This window comes from Mycteria americana, chromosome 4, assembly GCF_035582795.1.
Source record: "Mycteria americana isolate JAX WOST 10 ecotype Jacksonville Zoo and Gardens chromosome 4, USCA_MyAme_1.0, whole genome shotgun sequence".
Lineage (NCBI taxonomy): Eukaryota > Metazoa > Chordata > Aves > Ciconiiformes > Ciconiidae > Mycteria > Mycteria americana.
This window is the reverse complement of record NC_134368.1, coordinates 50,743,394-50,767,804: the sequence shown is the minus strand read 5'-3', so window position 1 is coordinate 50,767,804 and position 24,411 is coordinate 50,743,394. Positions and strand designations below refer to the sequence as shown.

Genomic DNA, 24,411 nt, shown 5'->3' with positions numbered 1-24,411 from the left:
ACAGCATACCTCTGTATTATCCGTAAAGCATGGTTTGTGGGTACAGGCAGTATCTTTCACAGAATCACAGAATCATATAGGTTGGAAAAGACCTTTAAGATCATCGAGTCCAACCATAAACCTAACACTGCCAAAACCACCACTACACCATGTCTCTAAGCACCTCATCCAAACGTCCTTTAAATACCTCCAGGGATGGTGACTCAACCACTTCCCTGGGCAGCCTGTTCCAATGCTTGATAACCCTCTCGGTGAAGAAAAATTTCCTAATATCCAGTCTAAACCTCCCCTGGCGCAACTTGAGGCCATTTCCTCTTTACACTACTCCAAGTAATACACTACATTTTCCTCATTACACTACTCCAAGTAATATAGTTGGGGCAGGGGGAAGGGGAGGAGAGCGAGAAGTTGAGCTGACAAGGTTTCAGGTATGCTTCTGAGACTTTCTGGTTCCCACCGAGCAGAAAGTGTAGTGTTAGTAATGCAGCTTGTCTCCAATGGGAAAGAAAGGTGCGAAACAAGGGGAAAAAATATTATAACATGCCATGAAATCAATACCTCCATTGAATCTACGGCTTTATTGTCCCAGGCTCAATGCTTTGGAAAGCATTTTGTAGGTCTTTCTGGAGGGTTAGGACTGAGAGGGTCAGAGACAGTGTGGGTACTCTGGGAAATATTAACCCACCGGTGTTTCCACCCTTCACCAGCTGTCGGAGCGCTCCATCTGTGCCAGGCGACTGCTTAGTCACCCCTGGGTGTCCCAACGGGCTCGGAGCACTGCACGAAATGCACCAAATTCCAGGAGGAAGCCAGGAATTTGATGATCCTGTTACAAGGGCCATGCACTAGACCCATGCAGAGCTGTGCTAGCACATACCAATTACCTTGTATTTCAGACAGTAAATGATTAACATGTATGTCTAAATGCAGAACACCTGTTCTCAGCTTGCACTTAGCCTCAAAATTTCCTGCTTCCATTTCAGGCCTGGAAGAGCAGCCCGTATGCCCAAAAGCTTGTCCCCCCTTCCCAGCTACAGTAATAGATCCGGTAGAAGATGTACCAGCTCCAGACACAAACTTTGTTCAATTATCTCTTCAGATCATCTCAGCCAGTGCAGTACTACCCATAGTGCTAGCAAGAGAATCAATTTCCATGTGTATGTAAAGGGTTGGCTTCTGGCAAAGATTTATATAATTGTACATAATGTGAAGTTCAGTTGCAACATCAAAAGGAAAATTATTTTTCCTATCATGAAACCTGGGATTTTACTGTTTGTTCACTCATTTGTTTTGGCAACAGCCCTGATCATGAACACAGTATACAATCCTATGGTTTTTAAAAAACCCCACAAACCAAATCAGGAGATGCTAAAGGAAATGAACCATAAAGTGGGGGCAGCAGGATATTATCTAACATTTCTGCAAACAATCCATTTGTCACTTTCATGGACCAGGGTTAATTAATATTCTATAAAGGTCTTCCAAAAGCTGAATACCTCTCAAGTTCTGAATTCATGGGGCTGACCTTAGACTTTCTCAGAATGATTTTTAATGCAGTCTGTTATCAGCAAAACCCGTTTAAACACATGTCCCATCTGCCAGTACCCCATTTGCAAAAGAGCTTCTTATACTTGCAGACAGTAAAGCTTCTGCCTGCTTCCCTCTCTCCTCTAAATACCAGCTGTATGGTAATGAGCACAAACAGCTGAAAAATACTGCACAGTAACAAAGCTGGTACGAAGCGGGCAGAACAACGCTTCCACTCAATGAAGCAGTTGTAGCATGAATTTAGCAGATTAGCTATTGAACAGGGGTGGGGGGAGGTTTGGAAAAAATGTAAAGGGTCTGCACAGATAGCAAGAAAATGAAAAGAGACCAAAGGGGCACAAGCTACCAAAGAAAAGCCCAAATTCTAAAGTACTTTTGTTGAACTGCATGAACCGATTCTTCCAATTTTCTAAGGCTTATTCCTCGCGTACTAATGATATGCCGAATGCTATTCTGATCATTTGCAAGTTCAGTTAGTTTTTAAAGGAGGCAACTTGTTAATGAAAGTTTTCCATTCATTAACAAATCTCTTCATCGGCTGGGGGCGGGGGAAGTCCTGAAGAACAGGAACACGCTCTCCTACTTCAGTTTCTGGTACTTTCAGCATGTGTGACCAACAAGCACCATATTATCTATTAACTTTTTGCATAATAGCCCTCTCAGCCTATCCATTTTTGTAAAGCCATTTTTTAAAATGCTGACAACATCCACGCTACCCTCCAGACACTGACAAGCTTTTTAAGCAGTGAGCCTAAAAGACACTTGCTTTTAAGAAAATTTGTGCATAACTGCATTCAGCTGACGTGCATACAAGGCATGCGGTTGAGTATTTGTTTATGCAAGTAGCTAATTAGATATACGCTGTTTGCATAAAGTCTAAAAATTGCACATGCACTTTTGCACTTGAAATTGCATGCATCTATCTACTGGCAGATGTGAAAGATGCATGCAGTTTTGATACATAAAGCTGACGTGAAAATACATGATGTTTTTCTTGTTCGCGACTTCCCAGTGGCATCTGGAGTGTTACTGTTGCTTTTGAAGAACTGGAGCCTAACGCTTTCTAAGAAAAACATGGAAAAAGATGGTGTATTGAGACTGCCCAAACAAGCGCTCTGTCAAAAGTTTGATATGTAGGGCTTTGGGTTTTTTAATTCCTAATTTAAAAGCCTTACTGTTTCAATCCCACAGCATCCTAACGTTTGTATTTTGTGACAAGTAAGGCTAGTAAGATATTTTTCAAAAATTCATCTAGTAAGACATACTGCAATAAAAACATTGTATTGCTTCTAAAAATAGTGAAAAGTGAAACCCCCATCTGGGGGGAAAAATACATTTACCTCTAAGGTCATCATAAGGCAGCTCCTAAGAAAGCACACATAATCTTTTAACCTTTATGCATCGCACTTAGAGAGTTAAACAGAACACACATACAAAATTGGCTGTGTTACTGGCTTCTTTGCACTGGTGATCGTAGAATAAACAAAAAAAGAGAAAGCAATTTTCTCAGGGCATGAAAGAGCTTGTCATGCGGCTATACAATGGCATTCTCAAATGACATTTTTATTGCTCGTGTCTATCATAACCCTGTATTAAATAGAAGAAAAAAAAAATCACTATTGAAGTTCACTGGAAGTCTCCACCTAATTTCAAATTTTAATGTAAGTCAAATCTACTAATTTAAGTTAAAAATTGTGTACTTCAATGTTTCCTGGAGAATTCTAGCACACATTTAGAAGTATTTTCGTCTTTTTAAGCACCTTAAGGAATTAATAAAAAGTTTATCAAAAGATATAACAGGTAACAGACATTTTGAACATACAGAGATGCATAAAATATTAACCAATGATTAATTATTCATAAACCACTTATTGGCTAAAAAAGTGTTCATATTCAGTCTATATATTTATTACCAGTCATTAAAATTATCAGTGGTTCCCATAATTTTCTGTACTTAAAAATTATCATAAATATCACTCAATTCTTATTTTTTAATCTGCTCTCTGAATTGTTTAATATGCACCAGGATGAAAACTGTTTGCTTAAAAACACTAAGTAAATGAAAGTATTTTATTATGAGAGAAGGTACAATACTTTATCAATGGAAAAATTATCTGCCAAAATGACTTTAGTTCTTTCCAGATACATGTATTCCTTCAGCTCATCAGCCCTCCAGGAGGAACAAATATGATACTACAGAGGTGCTGTATCTAGATGGCACTTCCTATGCTACTAACCCAGGTTTGCCTTGCTTGTTATCTTCAAGGGAGTTGGAGCTTCTCAATATCATTACTTAACTTTTCAGACTATGGTCCTGATATACAGACTGGGGTGCTAAAGCAGAGTCAATGAACAAAGAAAGCCCTACTTATTCTGGAAAATTTAAACTTGAAAGGTGCAAGATTTTTGCATGTTCCATAGGAAATCTTCTAAAATTCAATGTTTTACTACTTAGAAACAAAACTAGACATTCACAGAAACAAAACCAAAGTTGTCTACAAAAAAACCCAACATAAAAAATTCAAAAATATGAGAGTATGCAAGAAGAAGCTTGCCACTGAAACTGGCAGAGCTACACTCACTCATTCCTAAAGTTTAACCTCAAAATCTTCTTTATTATATCATTTCATCATCATCATAGAATACCAACTACACCAACCAGAACACTGTCATAAGAAAAGAGTGGAGTGAATGTTGGCTCTGTTGATAAAACAGTGACATCAGAAATAATCACAGAATCACAGAATGGTTTGGGTTGGAAGGGACCTTAAAGATCATCTAGTCCACCACCCCCTGCTGTGGGCAGGGACATCTTTCACTAGACCAGGTTGCTCAAAGCCCCGTCCAACCTGGCCTTCAACACTTCCAATGATGGGGCATCCACAACTTCTCTGGGCAACCTGTTCCAGTGCCTCACCACCCTCATTGTAAAAAATTTATTCCTTGTATCTTTTCTTCCTTATATCTAAGGCTTATATCTATAATCATTGTTTCAGACCATACATCCCAAGATGATGACCTTTCTGTTTGCGATGGTGGTTTCAAGAGACACTGACACAGTGCCTGCCTTGGATACCAACTTATTCTACTCAAGAAAAATGTATCAGGCATCTCCAGTAATTCAGTTCTGCAGGGTCTCAAGTAATGCATATGCAATGGTTGCCATTAACAAGGAAAGTGTACTTCAAATGTACTTTAATATCCAAAGTTTAAAAAAACAAAGAAAAAAGGAATCAAAGTTGCTTTGTCGATACCTTTTACATTTCAAGCCTAGCTGTACTTTGCCAGCACTTGTCCATACTCTTCACGTGCTTCTAGCACATGGAAACCTTTAAACACTAACAGTCTTGAGAATATTATCTATATTCATGAGTATAAACAGTATGGAGGAGAAAATAGTGACTCATTTTAAACAAGAATGATTTTAACTGTATTGACATTTCTAGGATATTTCTTTAACTTAAAAGGATTAACATATTTCCCTTACAAGTAATGCACATACACACAACAGATAAAATAATCATATTTCAAACCATGATCTTCCAGAACAGACTGAAAAGATGAAAACACAGGAAGATTTATAGACAGCACTACAGTGCCCCTTCATGTCTTCTACAGAAACAACATCACAAGCTACATGATGTGAAAGAATTCACTGAAAATTAACATGGTAACTATGTTAAACTGTGATTTTCTTAAATTTTTATATTTGACAGCCCCCCCCCCCCCCCCAAACCCCAATCCCCCAACCCATACAGACAATGGAAGAGAATTAGAATAAAATTAAGCTTTTACTTTAGTGGGAAAACCACTTTGTTTTACTTTGCTAGTCATAGTTAGTCTTTTCTCTTAAAAAAGGTATCAATTTTCCACCTTGATTACATGGTGGATTACAATTTAAGAACAAAACCAATTCAGTTAAATTTAACATTTATCTGGAAAAAAAAAATACATACTAAAATGGATATACTTAGCCATGACAGAAAGTTTTAAGTTAAGAAAAGAACAATAAAGCTTCCATCAGAATCAACTTTTAATGGCATGAGAAATTGTTTATGAGTATCTAAGCTATTTCATGCTTCTTATAAAGTCCCTCAACTTTTAAAATAATACAATTTTCCCCCAAGCATTCTGTTTCTTCTGATTTAAAATTCAATCGATATTTTGTTTGCAATTTAATGTTAAATTTGTTTTTCTGATTGGTGTATGGGGTTTTGTTTCAGGTAGCATTAAGTAGAACATCAGTCAGAAACTTTAGATCGGATAAAAAAAGGTGTCCCGTATCTTGACAAGGCACATCCCTCAGAGTAACATCAGCACATGCACCAGGCAGACAAGTCCACTGTATACATAAAAGCATTAAGCAAGACTTCCCTCAAGTCAGGAATAATGTTTTCTAAAGAGTAATCTAATAGTTTCTTAATTTGTCACTGCTTTGTTGACTTAACCTTCTCGTAAAGACTATACTTTGAGAAGAATTAAAAAAAAAAAAAATCAGTATATATTTACACCGTGTGGCCAAGATATGAATGTAGAGTCATGGATCATTTCTAAAAGTCTTGGTAGGATGATAGTATGTTTTCTGCGAAAACATAACTAGAAAATTGCGAAGAAAATGAGGCAGCTGGCATCTTCATTTGGTTTGCAAGTAGATACCTAATAACTATAAGCACACAGTATTTCACAAGCACATGGCACATCCACACAACTTGAAAACCTTTACTATGGGGAAGGTGAACTTTATTCATAAATAATTCAATCTTCTAATGCAAAAACCCTCACCTCCCTCCCCCTTTCTTCCCCTCTTCATTACTAATGATATTAGTTTTGGATAACTTTCTTGCTGGTTTAATCTCTCAGCCTTTCCAAAAGTAAGAACTTAAATCAAATACAAAAGCAAGAAACATATTATAATTTATTTTCTAGTGTGAGTAAATCTGTATTTTCTATCTCTTCAGTGCAGCAGAGCTATTCAGTTTCGAACTGAATATCAAGGCGCACTAGTCCAATCTTCATACTGATTTTGGACTACATAAAAGGCAACAAGATTTTGTGATTCTATCCTGAAGAAAAAATAAAGGAATACAGAAAAGTAATACCTTCTGTTATGTTCTACAGACATGTGGCAAGACAAAAGTATAAGCAGCTATTTTCTATTTCAACAGCTGTAGCTTGCTTGCACTTGTAAACAGTAACCAAAAAAATAAGATAAGCGAAGCATGATATGAGAGTAAATTTATTACATTAATAAACAAATTTCTTAGGTTTTATTAAAATTAATAGTGTCTGGTTGTGTGTAGGACTATATGTTATAGTTAGCATTTCTATCCAGATCGGCTAGGATAAGTCTTTTGCTGTTTTAGAATAAAGTATATTACTCATTCATGTTAATAGGAAAAAAATATATATGTTCATACCATTTGTTCAGATAAACTACCTAACATATTTTCATCTCCAGAAATTCATGGATGACTTTTCTGCAGAAAATCCATAAAATATAGAAATAAATGGCAGAAATTAAGTTCTAGCTCTTTCCAGTTCAGATTTCAGTATTAGAAAAGGGAGAAATTCAGCTTTTTTTCCCCCTAAGAAACTGGTCTTTGTAGAAAAGATTACTACAGTAACTTGGGGATTACCCCAGTATTATGAAATCCCTCTCAAGCCAGGACAAGAACTTGCGGTTCCTCCTAGCCCTTCCTACAGTATGATAAATTGGCATAAAAGTAGTGCAAGATGACAAGGACCTTACTGAACATCATTGTGATCCAAAATTATATTTTTCATTATGAAAACAAAATGGGGTACACAATGAGACCACAAAACAAACCATTATATTGCACAGAGGCAAATATGTTTTTTAAAAAACTAGAATGGCAAAATTCTGAAGTTTTTTAAAAGTTATGCTCAAAATATTTCATGTGCTACAAATATTCATATGGTACATAAGATAAGCATAGCCTTAAGTAGAAAATGTGCTTTAGAAATCTCTTTTGCTTATAAAATACCCTAAATCTATTCTGTCCATTACATTGGTATGGTAACTCTAAATAAATGGTACACCAGAGTTCTTCCTTCTACGTGCTCTTTATTAAATCCATGGGACATTTTAGACATGCTATCCTTCCTAAGAACGTCACAAATGTCTCTCTGGGTCAGGCTAAAAAAATCCACCTAGCTTAGCAGACTCTGCTGATAATTTAATTTTCATCATAGACTAAACCCATGCCTGTTAGACTATTCAAGCCACCTGCAGACAAGTGCAACTTTTTCAAGGAGGAAGAGGAAAAATTAAGTTGGATTATCAACAGTTATGAAAAAGGGTGCAAAACAGTTCTCTGAATGATGTGTTTTGGAAATTTATGCACTGAGAGACTTCAAACTTCAGTGCCGTTTGCATTCTTCACAATAACGGTAAAAAGGACACTTAAAGATGATCTCCCATCTTTTGAACTTACAGCAAGCTCCTTTCCCCATCAGATTTACTACATTATTATTACTGTAGCTTTGTGTGTTTACACATATACTCTATTTAAGAATCCAGCTTACAAGGACTTCTTACATAGTGTCTTCACCAAGGTCAGGGTAGGGCATCCCTTCACTAACTGTTACAAGAAATACTTTCTAATAAAAAAAGATCACAAATAATGGCATGCTAGGTATAGCAAAAATCAATTTTTCCATAAAGATAATATCCAAAGGATTCTCTATTAAAAATAGGAAAATGAAATTCAAGCTTTCTCTTCTGACTACAAGCAAGTAGAAACAAAGGGACTTAAAAGACAAGACAGTTGTTTTATAATAAATCTTGAAAATCAGTTATTACAGTTATTTCAGTGACAATATCTGGGCTGTAATGTAGTTTATTTTATCTTCTTCCAAAAGTCATATGATTTTTTTACACAAAAGTGCCAATCACCACACTATACGGGATCTTCCCCTTGAAACACGCATTCTGAGCTCTGAAGTGAAGCTGGCACTCTTGAGAACCACCACGACCTCTTTGGGGGGTTCTCCTCTATGACAGAGGCTGCTACTTACAACTTCAGTATCAGGTTAATTGAAAGGGTTTTGATTAAGAACAGGGGGTTGTATTTCTATCATACTGGTGGCACCTAGAGGTCAGATCTCTGTAACTACAACCAATCCAGCTTTGACTCTGCAAGCAAGGCATAAAACAAGATTAAAAAAGGAACTATGGCATAGTCTGGCTGTCCAACACTCGGCGTCAGGCCTTCTTTTTATGGAATGAATGGATTCTCAAACAAGTCATGATATATTCTTTCTCAAGAATATATTCGTGTTCGAGAGACTTCACTGTATAATCTACAGTGTCACTTGTTAAAATGATGTAAAGTTCTTGTCAACTGGGACTGCCACCCTGGGAGAACTAAAAAAATACTTCAATACCTTCTACCACTACAAAAATTTTCTATTTTGCTGACATGCATACACAGAAACAGCCACATTTTTAGCAATACAGCTCTGGCTGCTTGGTACTATAGCAACTCATTTTTCTGTTCTGTCTTTTGTCGGTCTCACTTTCTGTGTATCTCATGTCACTTGTAGCCAACGAAGCAATGCTGTATCTACAACACAAGCCTGGGACTGGTGTGGCACTGCCTGGCTTTCTCCACCCTGTGATAACTATTATATTGCTAAACAGCCTCTGAATCTGAAGCATCCACCAGAGAAGCAGAAAATGCCATCTCCCTTCAAGCAACCATTGTAAAGAAACTAAATCACTGCATTAAGAACACACAAAGTGCAGCTCAAGTTGCATCTGTAGCTATGCTGAATCTCTCAAATTTTTATTTAGAGTAATCAATCAAATGTTCCTGACCACTTCCAGTTTTTCTTTCAGGTGAGAATCAGATTTAGGGATATTTGTATTTTTATGAAAATAAACACAGCTGTAAATCAGAGCTCAAACATTCTTATTCATAAATGAAGAAAAAAAGCACATTTTACACTTTAAATGTAGTGGTGATTTTTTAATACCTAATGAACTTTGTTTACAAAGTAGTGCCCTCAAATTCTCTTTTCAGAGAGTCTCTATGCAGCACTATTTCATCCTCCTGCCTACATCTTCTGTTACTTTTGTATGGAAAAACTGTCCTTCTCTAAATCTTGATTGAATGAATACTACCTATTTGGACCCAGTGAGGTAAACACATTTTCAGAAGCAAAATTACACGTTCAGAAAAATTCATATATCCCAGACAATTTTTCCCCATTCCAAATGAAATATATATATGTATATCACACAAAATAGGTTAATTTCAATTATCTCCAGTTCCATTTATATATTGAAAATTTCTTATCATACTTTGTAAAGAAATATATACATTTTTACTTAAAACAGGACAGCAAAATCTGAGGAAGATTTCAGTTTGAGACCATTTGTTAATAAGCCAGCTACACTGATGCAACAATTGAATTATACGTCCACAAAACCAAATGCATCCCTAAAGCCTCACTAGTATGGAAACTTGACAGAAGAGAAAAGTAGAAAGGATCACAGGACCTTCAAGAGGTCTCCCCGCTCACTGGAAATTATACTATTCCCAATGGGATTAGGACAGGATGGAGTTGTCTCATCCGCCTTTGGCTTTGTGCTAGATGCCTTCTAGACCAGGGACTAGTCAGAACATCATGAGCATCCAGTTCTTGAAACATCTATTCTGTATCATCTCACAGACCTCCAACTTTTAACTTGTTGCAACCTGACATGCAGCCAGCATTCAATACAAGCATTTTTTTCCATTTTGGTTTAACAGTAAAGAAAGCAAAGTCATGCAAAGAAAGACAGGGGTTCTGTTTGCAAGTTTGGAGACTATCCATGAGGTGAAAGAAACAAAGAAAGGAAGGACATAAGGCAAGATTACCTTAGTTTCTAGATTTGTTCATAAAGCTACTGCTTACACCTTGATTCTTGTCTCCCCTCTTGTGTGTACAGAATAGAAACTGCATCCTGAAGGTAAACTGGGATAATTTTTTATTTCATTATTTTTAAGATGTGAGGGGCGAAGAACTGGAGAAAGAAAAAAAGTTTCCTTATTTATAATACATTAAAAGACAATATGCAAGGTTCTTCCCATTTAATATTTTACCTATTGAAAACGGAGCTCTCGTTTATACTGAAAAAAATCTGATTACTTTAAAGCTAGAATATAAGATAATAAAAAGGGAAAGAAAAATGAAAAAGGAAGAACTTAAGGTTTGTTCTGCTAGATAATAGTAGTAAATTTGCTAATTTGTCTATTTGTGAAAACCTTTAATGAAGGCACACCTAAAACAGGCCAGATAAAGCCTTTGTGTTTGATATGGGGTTTGATATGTCTGTGATAGATACGCATAATCAAGGGCAGAGTCTTACAAAGCAGCACTGCTGCTACTTATTGGCAAGAAGCTAGAAAGAAATCTTAAAACTCTCCCTGAAAGAACAGCATCCATATCTGTGTATGTATTCTGAGGATTGTTATTAAGTAGTATTAGATAACGAGACGCTATGACTCCCCAATTCTGAATGGAAGAAGAAAGGAAGCAATTACCTACTAGCTTTAATATTGCATGCTACAGAATGAAAATTATATATTGTATTTTAAAAATAGACCATGAAGTTCACAAGCACTGTCAAAGGAATTCAGAAGTTCAGAAAGGTTTTTAGCATATTTATAAGTAGCAACTGACATTCTTTTAGAAATACAAAGATGGTTGCATATATTAGCTTTTTAATAGGGCAACAGCTTTGTGATCTGTGTCATTACATGCTTTGGAATGCCACATCCAATATCTGGCACTCTGATTCTTCAAAGACAACATACATTTGTATGTCCTCGCTACTGGAATGCATACTGATTCTTTGTTCTTTCAGAGAAAATTTAAAAAGCTTATTGATAATGTTGATAATGCTGAGCTCATTTAAAGATTGGAATTAAATAGTTGGACAATACACTCTTAAGGTACATACAATACAGAGGGGGCCACATTTGGGAAAAAAAAAGACCATTTATTCAATGGCTTTCATTTTGTTGGCTACTTTGCAGCAGTAATTATTTTTCCTCTTAACTTCAGTATTTGTTTTAGAAAATTAAATTGGAAACATCTATAAAGGAAGATCTATAAAAGTCTCTTCGAAGTCCCAATGTTTGCATTTAATTCCCTTTCTCTACCACCTCCTTCCTCTTTTCCACCAAATTTGTCTCCCAGTAAGCTAAAATAAATTAAAAAAAACAACAAAAACCCCAAACCAAACAAACAAACCAAGCAATACTTCAGGTTTTCAAGAGTTCAGTCTCAAGACTCCAGGAATATTAATTCCCCATATGTCCACATACCATTAAAACATGAACTATTTCTCAAAACTCTGTAAAGAAGTTGGAACTCCTAGTGAAGAGAGATTGAAGCTTCGAATTTGTGCTACATTACAGGAATACAGAAAAAACGGACCAAGAACAAAGTCTGTGTCCTATGTTGCCTCACAGCAAGGAATTTCTTGCATGAAAATGCACAAATAGGTGTCCTGGCTTCATGGTTCTGAAGGCTATGCAAAAAAGGTAGAACAACTCTAAGATACAGGCCATCTGAAATTAAAATTAGAGAAACAGTGGAAAACAGTTTAAATGACATTTAAAACTACTACTTAATATACTTTCTTTATTTTTCAATAATTCTGTCGTACATTTCACCCCACTGAGGTATGATTTGTGTCAACGCCAGTACCTTTGCAGAAAGGATTCTATTTCCAAATGCATAAACATACAAATACAAATACTGTGCATTATGCATACACTCATTAAACTATGTAAAAAAAATTTACACATTTTGATGTTTATATCATGAAGATTACAGTTATCTCTTCACAGAGAAGACAGTTCAATTTAAAGGGGTTTTTGCTCACTAACATTGCTCATGCTTAAGTAGCGCAAATCTGAATTACAAATCTTAAAATCACCAAGAAAATACGAGGCCTTAGGGCCAATTATTAAATAACATGTCTCAATTTTTATATGAACGTACATACGCAAAAGACAATGCTAAGAGCAAATAAACACTGATGTCTCTTGAAAGAGTAGTTTTATTAGGCTTGCAGTACCTATTATGACTGGGTAACTATGTCTGAATAACCTCAGGGGACATAAATTGTCTACTGAGGCCCAAAGAATATGCTCAAAATTTTCAGCAATTATGAGTTCATATGGTCTACGTGCCCACTGCAAGGAGCTGCCAATGCTACCTGTTTCTATAAATTAGGTCCCCCAAGTCAGAACGGCATTCCAAATTAGTGGAGAGAGGTGCAAATGATGGTTTTTAATATTCCTGCACTTCAGTGACCAGTGAGAATTTTTACTGCAGGTTTCCCTCTGTATTAGGAAGAGAGGAAGAGAGAAAGAGAGAAAGAGAGAAGTCGGGGGCGGGGGGGGGGGGGGGGGGGGGGCGCAAAGGTTTCCGCACCCACCTCTCCTCACTGCCACGTTTTCAGGAATGAATTAATTCCTTCAGGATGTCTTAGATGTCCTGAAGCATTTACTTTCTCCACACACCAGAAAGAATAGGTCACTTCTGATACAAGTTCTTCCTAAATTGAGAAAAGTAAGGCTGGACCTGCTAAACACGGCCACAAACGGACAACTATGCAGTATTTCTGGCCATTTAAAACATTCACTTGTGTGCTCAAATTAAAACAGGCCAGCACTTCAGAACAGTAAACTATTTCCTCTTGACCCTCTCAGAAGTTTGGATGCCTTCTCAGAAATCTCAAGACTGGCGCAGGGCTTAGTACCGTGCCTGCAAGACAGCTGCATCTGGATACAGCCCTTCATGGGAATGCACAGGACAAACCAAGGAAGACAGGTTGAACAGATGTAATAAACTGAGGTGGTGCCAGGTCCAGAAAGTGATCCATGTTAACCAGATGCTCCACAGAAATTTCACTCAGTAAGGCAGCGCAATGTCCAGGCCATTTGCAAAGCTAACTTTAGTTATGCCAGCAGATCTCATGGGAACCCATGATCACTCACACAGCTTGGCACCAGGCAGTTCAAGCTGCCTCCTCTTCTTCTTTGGGGAGGGAATGGCTACAACTCACTGAAGTTTCCCCTCATGATGACCAGCTCTTTATGCAACAAGAAAACAGAAGCAGAGAAGAAACTAAAAGAAATCTACAGCAAACTAATTTGACAATTCAATAGAATAATTCCAACAAAATTATAACAAACTTTCTCTAATCCATAAGGCAGGAGGGGTGTCTTAAAAAACATCAACAAACAAACCCTAAAATGAAATCTACTTTTGCAATTTTAATCCACATAGTATTACGAATTAGGCACCGACCAAAATAGCTGCCGTTATTATTCTAATCCATTTTCTTTCTAAAGTGAAGAAGTACTGCTATGGACATATGTCCTTAATAAATCTGGAAATTAATTTCAGCCCTCACATTAATTGCAATTAGTGTCAAATTTTTATAGTGCGAAGTGACCTCAACACATAATGATATTTCAAACATGATGAGAAAACTAACAATTTCTATCAGAAGCAATTTTATACCATTAGATAAATCTCAGTCAGAAATAGCACAGACACCATAGATCCTGCCGTTGGCTAAAGGGATGATGTAGTCTCGCTTTCTTTAATTTGTATGATTAGTTTTTTGCCATGTGCAGTGTCTGTTAGATAATCTTACTTATTTCTTGCATCAGTGTGAATGGAAACTGCAAGCAAGTGGCAAGCTTACATGTCTAAGACATGAAACAAACAGAAGATTATTATTGTTTAAAACAAACACATTCCTCCCAAAAAAGAAAGGTGCACAAGCACCGATTCTGGATGCTATTCAAAAGAAGAGAATTGGTACCAACTATGAGCGTTTATTATCTGCCTGGAGATAATAAAGCGAGGGTAAGAAGTGGAAACTGATTGACATGTAATATTTTAATACTTAATTTATTATACTTAAACCTAAATGCATGTATATTAAAAATTAATTAATAGATGCTGTAGCAGCTGTATTTTTATATTTCTTCAACCTGATGGTCTATGTGGCTCAGTTAGGAAATATTAGACTAGCCAGCTACAGATAATTCCTCATTGCATTAAAGGAGGTGCGTGGGCAGGAAGGGCTTCCCAGAACTGCACACAGCGTAAGCAGAGAGGCAAAGGACAGGAACACTGTGGGTGTAAAAAGGCAGGAAAGAAAAGAGAGATGCTTTAGAAAAGCTATGTGGACAGAATAGGCACTAGACAGTAGAGTACTTGTTTGATAGCTTGGTATCTAGTCAGGATTTGGAGAAGGGGAGGCAAAAGAAGGGAAGACTGCAAGGCCATGAAGAAATTCATGGTAAGAATTCAGTCTGAAATTTCACTGACAACAAACCACAGGAGAAATGCAAGACGGAATGTAGTAGTGCTGCAAATATGTTAAAATTGCAAACATTCTTGCCAGCTGCTGCTGTTATCATGAGAAGTAATCTTGTGTTAGGGTTTATTAATAGCAACATGCTTTGCAAGAGACTGCCATTTGTACTTACAGAGCACTGTATCATGCAGATTGACTTAGAGCAACAAAATCTTAACTGTTTGAGTATAGTAGTAAGTCTACCTAAACACAGGGTAAGTAGGAGAAAAAAATGGCACTAAAAACATACCAAAAATACCTTTGTAGCACCTCCTCTGTTGTTCTTTTTCAATTTTCAGAAAGTAAAATTCTGTTGGGAGAGTATCCTTAGAAAGAGAGCAGTATAGTGTCACCTACAGACTCCTGGCCTATGAGCCAAGGGACAATTTTCTGTTTCTAGCAGCTAATAGCACATTCTGTTCCTATTCCCATTTGTCTTCTGTCTTTCATCTCTACAAGCAGTAAGGTCTCTGTACAGGGACAATTTTGCATACAGCATTTAGGACAACATTACTGTAATATGAATAATAATATTCATAAATAATATGCTTTTTAAACCCATGTCTGTATATATAAATGCAGGCGTCTAAATCACAAGGAAAGGTCCCATGTGATACCATGTAAGAGCGGTATGCTGCAACCTGTTACCTTCATCATACACTAGCTACATTATAAGCTGAAATATATGCTGACTACAGAAACTGAAGTGAAATGCAATTTTAGAAATTCCACAGGAAGGTACACATACTAAAATATGTGGTCTCAAATTTGCATGTATTTACATATTACAGATTCCTAAAATAAGTCTTTTACCTACCTGAGTCTTCTACATACAAGTTGCCTCTTTTTCGCAATTTACAAATAAAATGTTATCTATTACCTTGCATATGCAAAGCAATACAGCATTTACAAGCTTAATAAACTATCTGAAATAATGAACCATCTGAAACAGAGAGGAAAGAAGCATGTTTTACTAATTACAACACAAAACATTTGCTGTCTTTGCCACATTATTATACTATTCCCTGTAAAACAAAACCAATTCCCTAGCTCACAAAGAAGTTTAATACATTAGCATTTACCAAGTGTTATGAGTTCCTTTGATACTAAGTATGAAATAAGTTGGGTTAAGGAAGTATTGGTAAACTCAGATAATTCATGAGGGAAGAACATACATAGAAGAATATATTTAGACTTTTAGTATCATTTATGCATTTTAACTCATTCTTCTTCTCTCCTCCCTTTATCAATCAGTTTAGGGTCAGCGGATCTTTGGTACTCTTGCAATATATTAGAATATGATCTACAAAACAAATGAAAAACACTGCACACACAAATCTTACAATGTTTTGCCTACTACAAAATGTTACGGTAGTAGCAAAGTTATTAAAAACAGATTTACTGTATCGCCTTCTTGCACAGGATCAACATTTTCATATGACATACATAACCAGCGTTTCTCTTTTACAAACATATATTTGCAGCTTATTAAAAATGTAGTACAGTTTGCAATTATCATCTGAATTTTTAAGAAAAATCATATACCCTACTTCATGGATTGTATATTTTACAATTAAAATCATGTCCCTTTGAGAGGCAAATAACTAGAAGTTTTTCTGAAATGTGATCGAACTGCACATGACTGTACAAATGATCTGCAACCATCTCGATCCTCTTACCAAGAAACCTTGCAATCAAACTGGTTACTCAAAAAATATTTTAAGGAACACAACAAATCAAAAGTACAGACTTCCTTGACTAAAAATAAAGAAAGGGAAAAGTCGTGTCAACTCCAGTGTTGTTTTCTTGTGTTTTCAAACAACTGAGTAACATTATAAAATACCTGAATAGCATTTAGAAAGATACTGCTCTTGTCCCTATGCAAAACTATATTTTCAAACAATTTTATCATGAAAAGAACATAAATAAGTGTACCAGGAGCTGGAAAGAGGGCAAAGGGAGAGAGAGGAAAAAGAGGCCCACTTTTAATAGAGGAAGAGTATCAATGAGAAGCTGTGGGGAGAAAGCAGAATTAGCAGTCCAAAACCACAAGAAGGGCGAGTGAGATAGAGCAGGCCAGAGCCTCAGACAGAGTTTGGAAAAAAAACCACAAGCTGAGCAGTGAAACTAGGAATGACATGGGATCTTCGCTCTGAGGAGTGGAACTATTTAAACTGGCAAAGCCATCATTCCCTGACAGTAACGGTTCATGACATAAGGAACGACAATCAATCGGTTGTGATAAGTGGCAGAGATCCGAGAGCAAGATGCTCATGCGACAACCCTGCTTATGACTTGTCTGGGTGTCATCCTAGTTCAGTTCAACTTCCACTCAAAATCTGGGGAATGCAGAACAAAGATTGCCAGTTAAAATTAATTTGCCCTCTTTGTGTTTTTGTATGAAGAGATGGTCATGACACGGCAGAGCATTTTTTCCTCACAAAGGATCCTTTCCCCCTTCCTGAAAAAGACCTGTTCAGGAAATGAAAATGGCTTCATGTGTTGTAGAAGGACAAAAAGTGTTTACTTAGTGATACAAGGGACTACAAAAAGAGAAAAAGGAGATTCATGGTTAAGGCAATTAGGTTGCAAAGCAATAAATGAAGTATTTAATTACACATTTCATGAGTTCCCCTACGGCATGATCAATGAGCAAAGAGGCAGCTGGGTCAGTTTATGGCATCACTGCTGTCTCCCATTCCCTCTTTTCTTCTGCTGGATGCTATAACCTCCACGGCTTGAGACAGTATAACAGACAGACTTTAAGCAGGTAAAGAGCTTTCACAAAGTCAATCCAGCATGTTTGAATAGCTCAACGTGAATAACAATAAAGGTTTCTAAAGACATCTAAACAATTGGGCACAAAGGAGTAAAATTGCCCAGGCAACCTTCCTTCTGACACCTCCTGAAGGGAAGTGACTGACTGTGGCATCCTCAAAACATGCTTTTAGCATCTGCACTCACGCATCAGTCTGTTACAGACAGCACTGCTCATTGCACAAGAAATGGAAGTTTTAAATGCATCAAAACCACAAAGAAAAACATTTCAGCTAGCGTTAAATATAAATGAGTTTCCGATTGCTGCTTTTATCTTGGCCAGAAATAGGTAGCACAATTTAAATATAAAAGTGTTTCTCAAAGAGTCAGTATGGTGACAGAGGATGAGTGAATATTGTCAAAAAGCAGTCTCTGGGAGTGCTATGACATGTGTTGCTGTGGAGGTTTGGAGGAAAAAAAAAAAAACCAAACCAACACCACCCCCACCCCATCCCCGAAAAAATCCCCAAGCAAGCTGTCAGAGGTTGTCCAAGTATTTTTGACCCAGTACAGCAGGTTGGACTAGATATGCACAGTTCAGCTAGCAATTTTCTTTTTTCCAGGGGACACAGGGAACAGCTGTTTGAACAGCAAACTAAGTGCTCCCTCCTACAAGTGGCTATCTTAAGCCCAGAGCTTCTGTAGCACCCCACAGAAGGGGAGGGGTAGACAGAAGCATACTTCTGCCTGTATCTAGTTCTACAGAGCCATAAACACTGGCTACATCAGACTGTATCCATGGTTTTGGGGGGGGAAGATGGATTTTGGTATGGCTTGGCAAATCCCTTGTAAGCATAGCCTGGGAGACCACGGGGCTCTTCAGCTGAGTCAGGCTGAACCACCCCACCTTGCATTGACCAGATAATTGAGGATCCGTCCACTTCTTTTTCCATTTCTGTGATTCCTATTTTATTCCCTGTCAAGTACAGTACAGAGTCAACTGGTTTGCAAGCAAAATGAGATAATTGAAGAAGGAAAAAAAGAAGGGTGAAGAAGATAATTTTTAGACTGCCTCTGCTCCACATTGAGAAAATAAGTAACATATTGCTTTTCAAGGCTATCACCTCACATAGGAAGAACTTTTATTCCCCTTGTGAGATAAGATGAAAAGCAGATTCAGAGTGGAGATACTGCATATACTTGAGAGAGGAAATAGTTCATTATTCAAGATTATTTATCTTCCAAAAGGAGTTACCCTCTAGGCAGAGCGCTACACAAGACTTAGTCTTGCTCATTTCTGTAACTTTTCAGTATTCCTTTCTTTCTGCCCAAAACCATCTGCCTTTTCAGTTAACTTCCTTCTGCTGGACCTCTGAAGTACTTCTGTTTCATTCCAAAGATCTTCCAAAACTGAAACTCCAAAAATAATAAAGGCAAGAAGACAAACACTATAAATTATAAGTTTAACAATGAAAACTAAAACCTCTATAAGGCTGCCTTTATTGTGAATATTTGGATATCCAGAGCCATGGACACTCTCCTTTATGAGAAACAAGCATAGGGGAAAAAGAACAAACTTCCTTTCACGTAGATATCAACTGATCAGTCCATGATCTGTACTTCCGTTCAGGTGACAAATTCTAACACAAACAAGGAATTTGAAGTAAAGGCTAAACCAGCTTTGAAAGAAAGCTATTCCTGACAGCCACTCGAAGAGGCTCCTTACCACCAGTGGCCATAATGCAAGTTCCCTGCCACAAAGCCCAGAACCAAAAGGTCTCTTGTAGAAGACACAGGCGTGTGGGAGTGCTCCGATTTGTCCAGTGACAGACTCTTAAGACTCCCTTAAGTTTAAATTAAAAAATTATATACATGCGCGCGCACACATTTTCACACATTTTTTCTTTATGCTCTTCTGATAGTCTCTTCTTACCAAATTCCAAGGAAAAAGAGATAATTTTTTCATTTTGTGTTTAAGGGGAAAATGGTTTAGTTCTTTTTCATATTACTCAGGACCTGATCCAAAGTCAGCTGAAATACAGGGAAGTGTAAGATGGGAGGATATACCATTTCAGACAAAGCTAAATAGTTTTTTGTCCATTTAGTAACTTCTTACTGTCATCCTGAAATAATGTGCTGTACTCAAGCAAGAAATATGATTTGTTGCAGAAAAATTCAGGGCTACGTTTCCCTGAAAAACTGAATGGACGGACTACTTGGTTAAACTGCTGGCACAAACATTTACATAGATTTGACTGACAATGAAAAGGGTGTTTTGGTTGTTTTAACACAGAGATGAAGGGATAAAGAAACAAGTCCAAATAAGTTAAGTTGTTCAGGCATAAGACACATTACTATTTCAAATAAATTATTAGCATACCAGTCAACCAGAGGAAGGAAAAGGAACTGGTGTCTTGTTCCAAGTGTTCTACCATAGTAACAAACGGACCAATAACCATATGTAATGCGTAACCAGTGGATACTCTTATATATAAAAAACATAGGCTGGTATATAAATCAATGCTTAAATGCTTTATCCTATGTTCATCTAACACACAAGTACATCCTACAGAGGGAAGCTGAAATGCTTCCCTCTGTAGGATGAACTAAGATGTTAGTTAGATGTTGATGAACTAAGTTGATGAATTGCCAAAATTTGGTCGCATACATTTTAAGGGTGAAACATACGCACATCCAGTGAAACTGTTCTCACAAAATGGTACAGTATAACAGAATCTTTGGTGTTTCTGAGAGTACGGGCACTGAAAATGGATAAATTTACTACCTTGACTTTTCTAGCTTGGAATACCACAGAGCACACACTGAAACCCCTGCTTTGTAACAATTCAGTGCTACTTTAAGCCACTTGAAATGAAGGAAGGCTGCAAGTGAACAAGTCGCTCTAGCAAATTCTCCAGCTTATTAGCACTTCTTAAAAACATATATTCCATGTGATGAAATTGTTATACAGCAACCTCCAAGAGCAACAAGTACTGGAATTTTCAGGAAAAAACATGGAAAACTAGAGAGGGAAGAATCTACTTTTAAAGTACAGTTTTTGAAATAGTCAAGAATTATAACAGTTCAGACGGAAAAACACTTCTACTGTTAGTGGTTTAAGAGCAGTCTAAGGGAAAAATCACCTACTTAATTAAGAGACCAATTTTTTGTCAACTGAAAGTATTTATCATGGCAAACAAAATACAGCACTTGATTTTGGGACATACGTGACCTGCGTGACTATCTCGTAAGCATGTTCAATGATCAGCTGCAGTTACATCGCACTGAAGAGCTAAATGATATCTGATACCTGAAGTGTGTACTAGTTGAAAGGTATTCATTGCGTCTTCACATTATACTGCAAAATCTACTTCAGTGCCTACAAAGCATACGTTAATGGCTAAAGAGGACCATGGCTATGTCTACGTTTGACGACACTGCATCACTGTTTTCAGTGACAGCTTTGAAGGAATACATACGTTTATTGTGTAAGTACAGTACTTTTAGAGCTATGCACTGAAGTTATTCTCAAGTGCGACACAAAGAATGCTAAGTAATACTATTTTTAACTGGATTCAGATTAGTAGTATTGCAGACAAGTGCTGTAACTACATGAGCAAACTGACAAAATGCATAAGGGCAAACTGTTAAGTCTTGTGACCATTTATAGTGCACTTCTTGATAGAAGCCCAATATAACTAATGCAGAGGATGCAGAAGCTATGAATTGTCAGCTCTCATAACGGAAGTATTTTTACTCCCAAGGATCATAGTACACATTTTAAAGATGTTTTGCTTGGTTTAATGTACAATTAAGGAAGGCAAGAAATGAGTTCAAACAAGGAGAAGGTCAATAATCTTTAAGTCAGGTCAGTGTTTGAATGGCCCAATCATACACTTGCCAAAAAAAAGTTGGTATTGACATATTACCACCTCAATAACCTAGAAGCAAACTGTAGCTCATGTTCTAAAGCACATCAAGTTTAGGTCTGACCATTAAATGCTAAATAATTCAATGCATTACTTATTAAATGAAAAGCAGAATTTTTAACAAATAACTAAGAGTTGCATATTGGTGAAGACTTTGTGTCAGAACTCATATTTTACATGAAAATACTTTTTTTGTTCTTGCTATGTTTCATAAAATGATAAATCTACATAACAAAAGTATTGATTCTCTCATCTCTTGATACCCAAAATTAGGTTGGGTTTTGTTTGTTTGGTTGGTTTTTTTAATATGCAGAAATGAAAATGCAGATCTTATATGCAAGCTATGCATGTTTGCACGGAAGGAACCCAATATGGTAATCGTTATGAGTTACATGCAGGCTTTGAGTGTTGCAAGGCATGAGACCAAAGTCGGAGCTCTAATCTTTTCCACTATCAGCAGCCATCATACTGAGAATTATTAGTTTCAGAAGACAAGATAAACTTAAACAGATTGATGATAGCTTAGCTGGTAAAACATACATTTACAGCATTTCCTAATTTCCTCCTTAGTCTTAATGCTAAAAGAAAAGCAGATGCTGAACAGCTTCTTAAACCCTCCTAGACCTAAAACCTCTGAGTCATTAAACAGACTGCTTGAACGCAGTGTAGGACAGGACAACCGAGACAGATTGTGGTCCTTTTGGAACAATGCAAAGTCTTCAGGGAACTGCTTTAGAAATTACTTTTTTCATATTTGTGATAAGTTAATGTGTGACCACACTTCTCCTTACAGAAAATACACACATAAAACATCAGCATTACAGTTCCAACATATAACGTATTAATATAGCCACAAAAAGACTTGTGAAATATATCTACTAAACTTATCTTCTATGCTGTTTACTATGCTTTATCCAAGACAAAGGAACTAAAACTATCCAAACACATTCCAAATGCTCATTTTCAAGCAAACAGTTCTCAAATCATATAAAAATTTGAAACCACATCTATTAAAATACAGAGGGTTACTTTATCACTTTCAACCTTATGAAATGTTCCTAGTCAATGTTCAAACACGTATGTATAATATCTAATTTCAGAAAAAAATACTTTTCTTAAATGCACATGATCCATTAATGAACAGTCATGTATATATATATATATGTTCTAATTTTTGCATTGCTGCAGGTTGATATTATGTTGCTAGCTTTCAACACATTCCATACACCTTTTACATATAAGAAATATTCTCAGACATTCAAAGCAACATAGTAAAAAGAAATCAAGCTTTCAAGGCTGATCTTGTCAAATTTAAATTTCATCTGTGATTTAACTAAGTTTACTAAAAAGGAGTATGTTGACATTCAGGGAAAGCGAGCACATTTACAAAAGCTGAGCTAGATTTTAAAACATGCATCAATAAATGGAAATAGTATTTATTCAGTAGCAATAGAAAACTCAAAGTAGTGTTGGGAAAATTCATTATGAAGAGCAAATTTATTTATAATTTTACTGAAAAAAGATCCAAAGAGTAATAAAGAAGAAAAATTAATTTTACTTTAAAGAATATGAGCTCAGCAGTATGCAAACTAAGTAAGGAAATAATGATGTAAGTTCATTTGAAAATACTCACTTTTTATTGAAAATTGTGTATTACAGAGAGACAAAATTTAAAAGACTCTTTTTTTTTTTTACTCATATAATGTGCTTTAAGAGCCACGTTATTCATATAGTTCCTGAAGCTGTAGCATAAGACCCGTGATAGCTTGTCAGGCTAGGATTGTCTATATATAAACTATATCACAACCTCTACATAGTAACATGCTATTTTTATTTTCTGTAACAGCAAAAATGTTATCTCCATTACTGAGTTACAAAAGCATTAAAATCGTATTTTAAGAATTCTTACTAAAACGTTTAAATATTAATTAGTTTAATTATCTCCTTTAGTATCCACCAAGTCGCATGTGCCAATACAATTCAGAACTGCATTCAATGGATTTTACTCCAAACTATCTACATCACTTAAAAGGGTGAATAAAAGCAAAATACAGATTTATGAATGCACCTATTTTGTACAGCATTTGTTTTCATCTACGTGGTTTACAACTATAAGAGAATCTCTGGCACGTCCCTTTAAATGAGTAATAGCTAAGACAACATGTTCAGATTTTAATTAAATAAAAGCACAAGAATTATTGAAATAAATGACCCAAGGGCTCCTCTATGGCACCCTGAGTGAACAGATAATACAGATATAAGTATTTTCTCATGGAATGAATGCACCATGACAAAGCACTGAGCTACAAGCCAAGTGATCAAAATTCAGGTTTTAAATACTTTTACACTTACCCGCCTACGGCAGAAGGGCAGGCCCTGTGCAATGATGCTGATGCTAAATATCTTCATCACGGTTTGGTGTGGTAGAGGTTCTTTGGCACTTTTGAGATCAACAGGAACCAAGCCATGGTTGATGGCAGTTTTCCCAGGTTTGGACATTTTATTGTTCTTAATTTGTCAAGTCTAGTAATAATGCAAGAACATTGCTAAAAACTTTGCTTCTAAAGTTGCATGATTTCTTTTCTTTTCTTTTTTTTTTTTAAAGTTTCAGACTGGTGATTCAGCTCCCCACAGCCTGCTGCCTTTGTCTCTCAACCTTCTCCTGCCAAGTGTCCTGACCTGTCTGCTGCTCAGTGAAGTGCAAGCTATCCTAGTATAGACAGGAATTAAACTACCAAGGGGCAGGCAGACTGCTCCTGCCAGTCAAACAGCTGGGGGACC

The 24,411-nt window shown here is 36.6% G+C and overlaps 1 protein-coding gene across 10 annotated transcripts in view; it reads right to left on the bottom strand.

The window, feature by feature from the left end:
* FBXW7 (F-box and WD repeat domain containing 7) overlaps positions 1 to 24,411 on the bottom strand; it is a 196,339-nt gene that overhangs the window by 60,754 nt on the left and 111,174 nt on the right. Inside the window, exons 3-4 of one of the 10 annotated variants that reach the window (XM_075500481.1) lie at positions 15,204 to 15,254; positions 12,994 to 13,663 (exon numbers count right to left, since the gene is read on the bottom strand). The exons of 7 other annotated variants lie outside the window; for them this stretch is intronic. In XM_075500481.1, the coding sequence (XP_075356596.1) occupies positions 15,240 to 15,254 (15 nt within the window). In that variant the 3' untranslated portion in view covers positions 12,994 to 13,663; positions 15,204 to 15,239. Of the gene's footprint in view, positions 1 to 12,993; positions 13,664 to 15,203; positions 15,255 to 23,982; positions 24,339 to 24,411 lie in introns of those variants that run through there. 2 more of the 10 variants (XM_075500477.1, XM_075500482.1) reach the window with 2 other exon arrangements.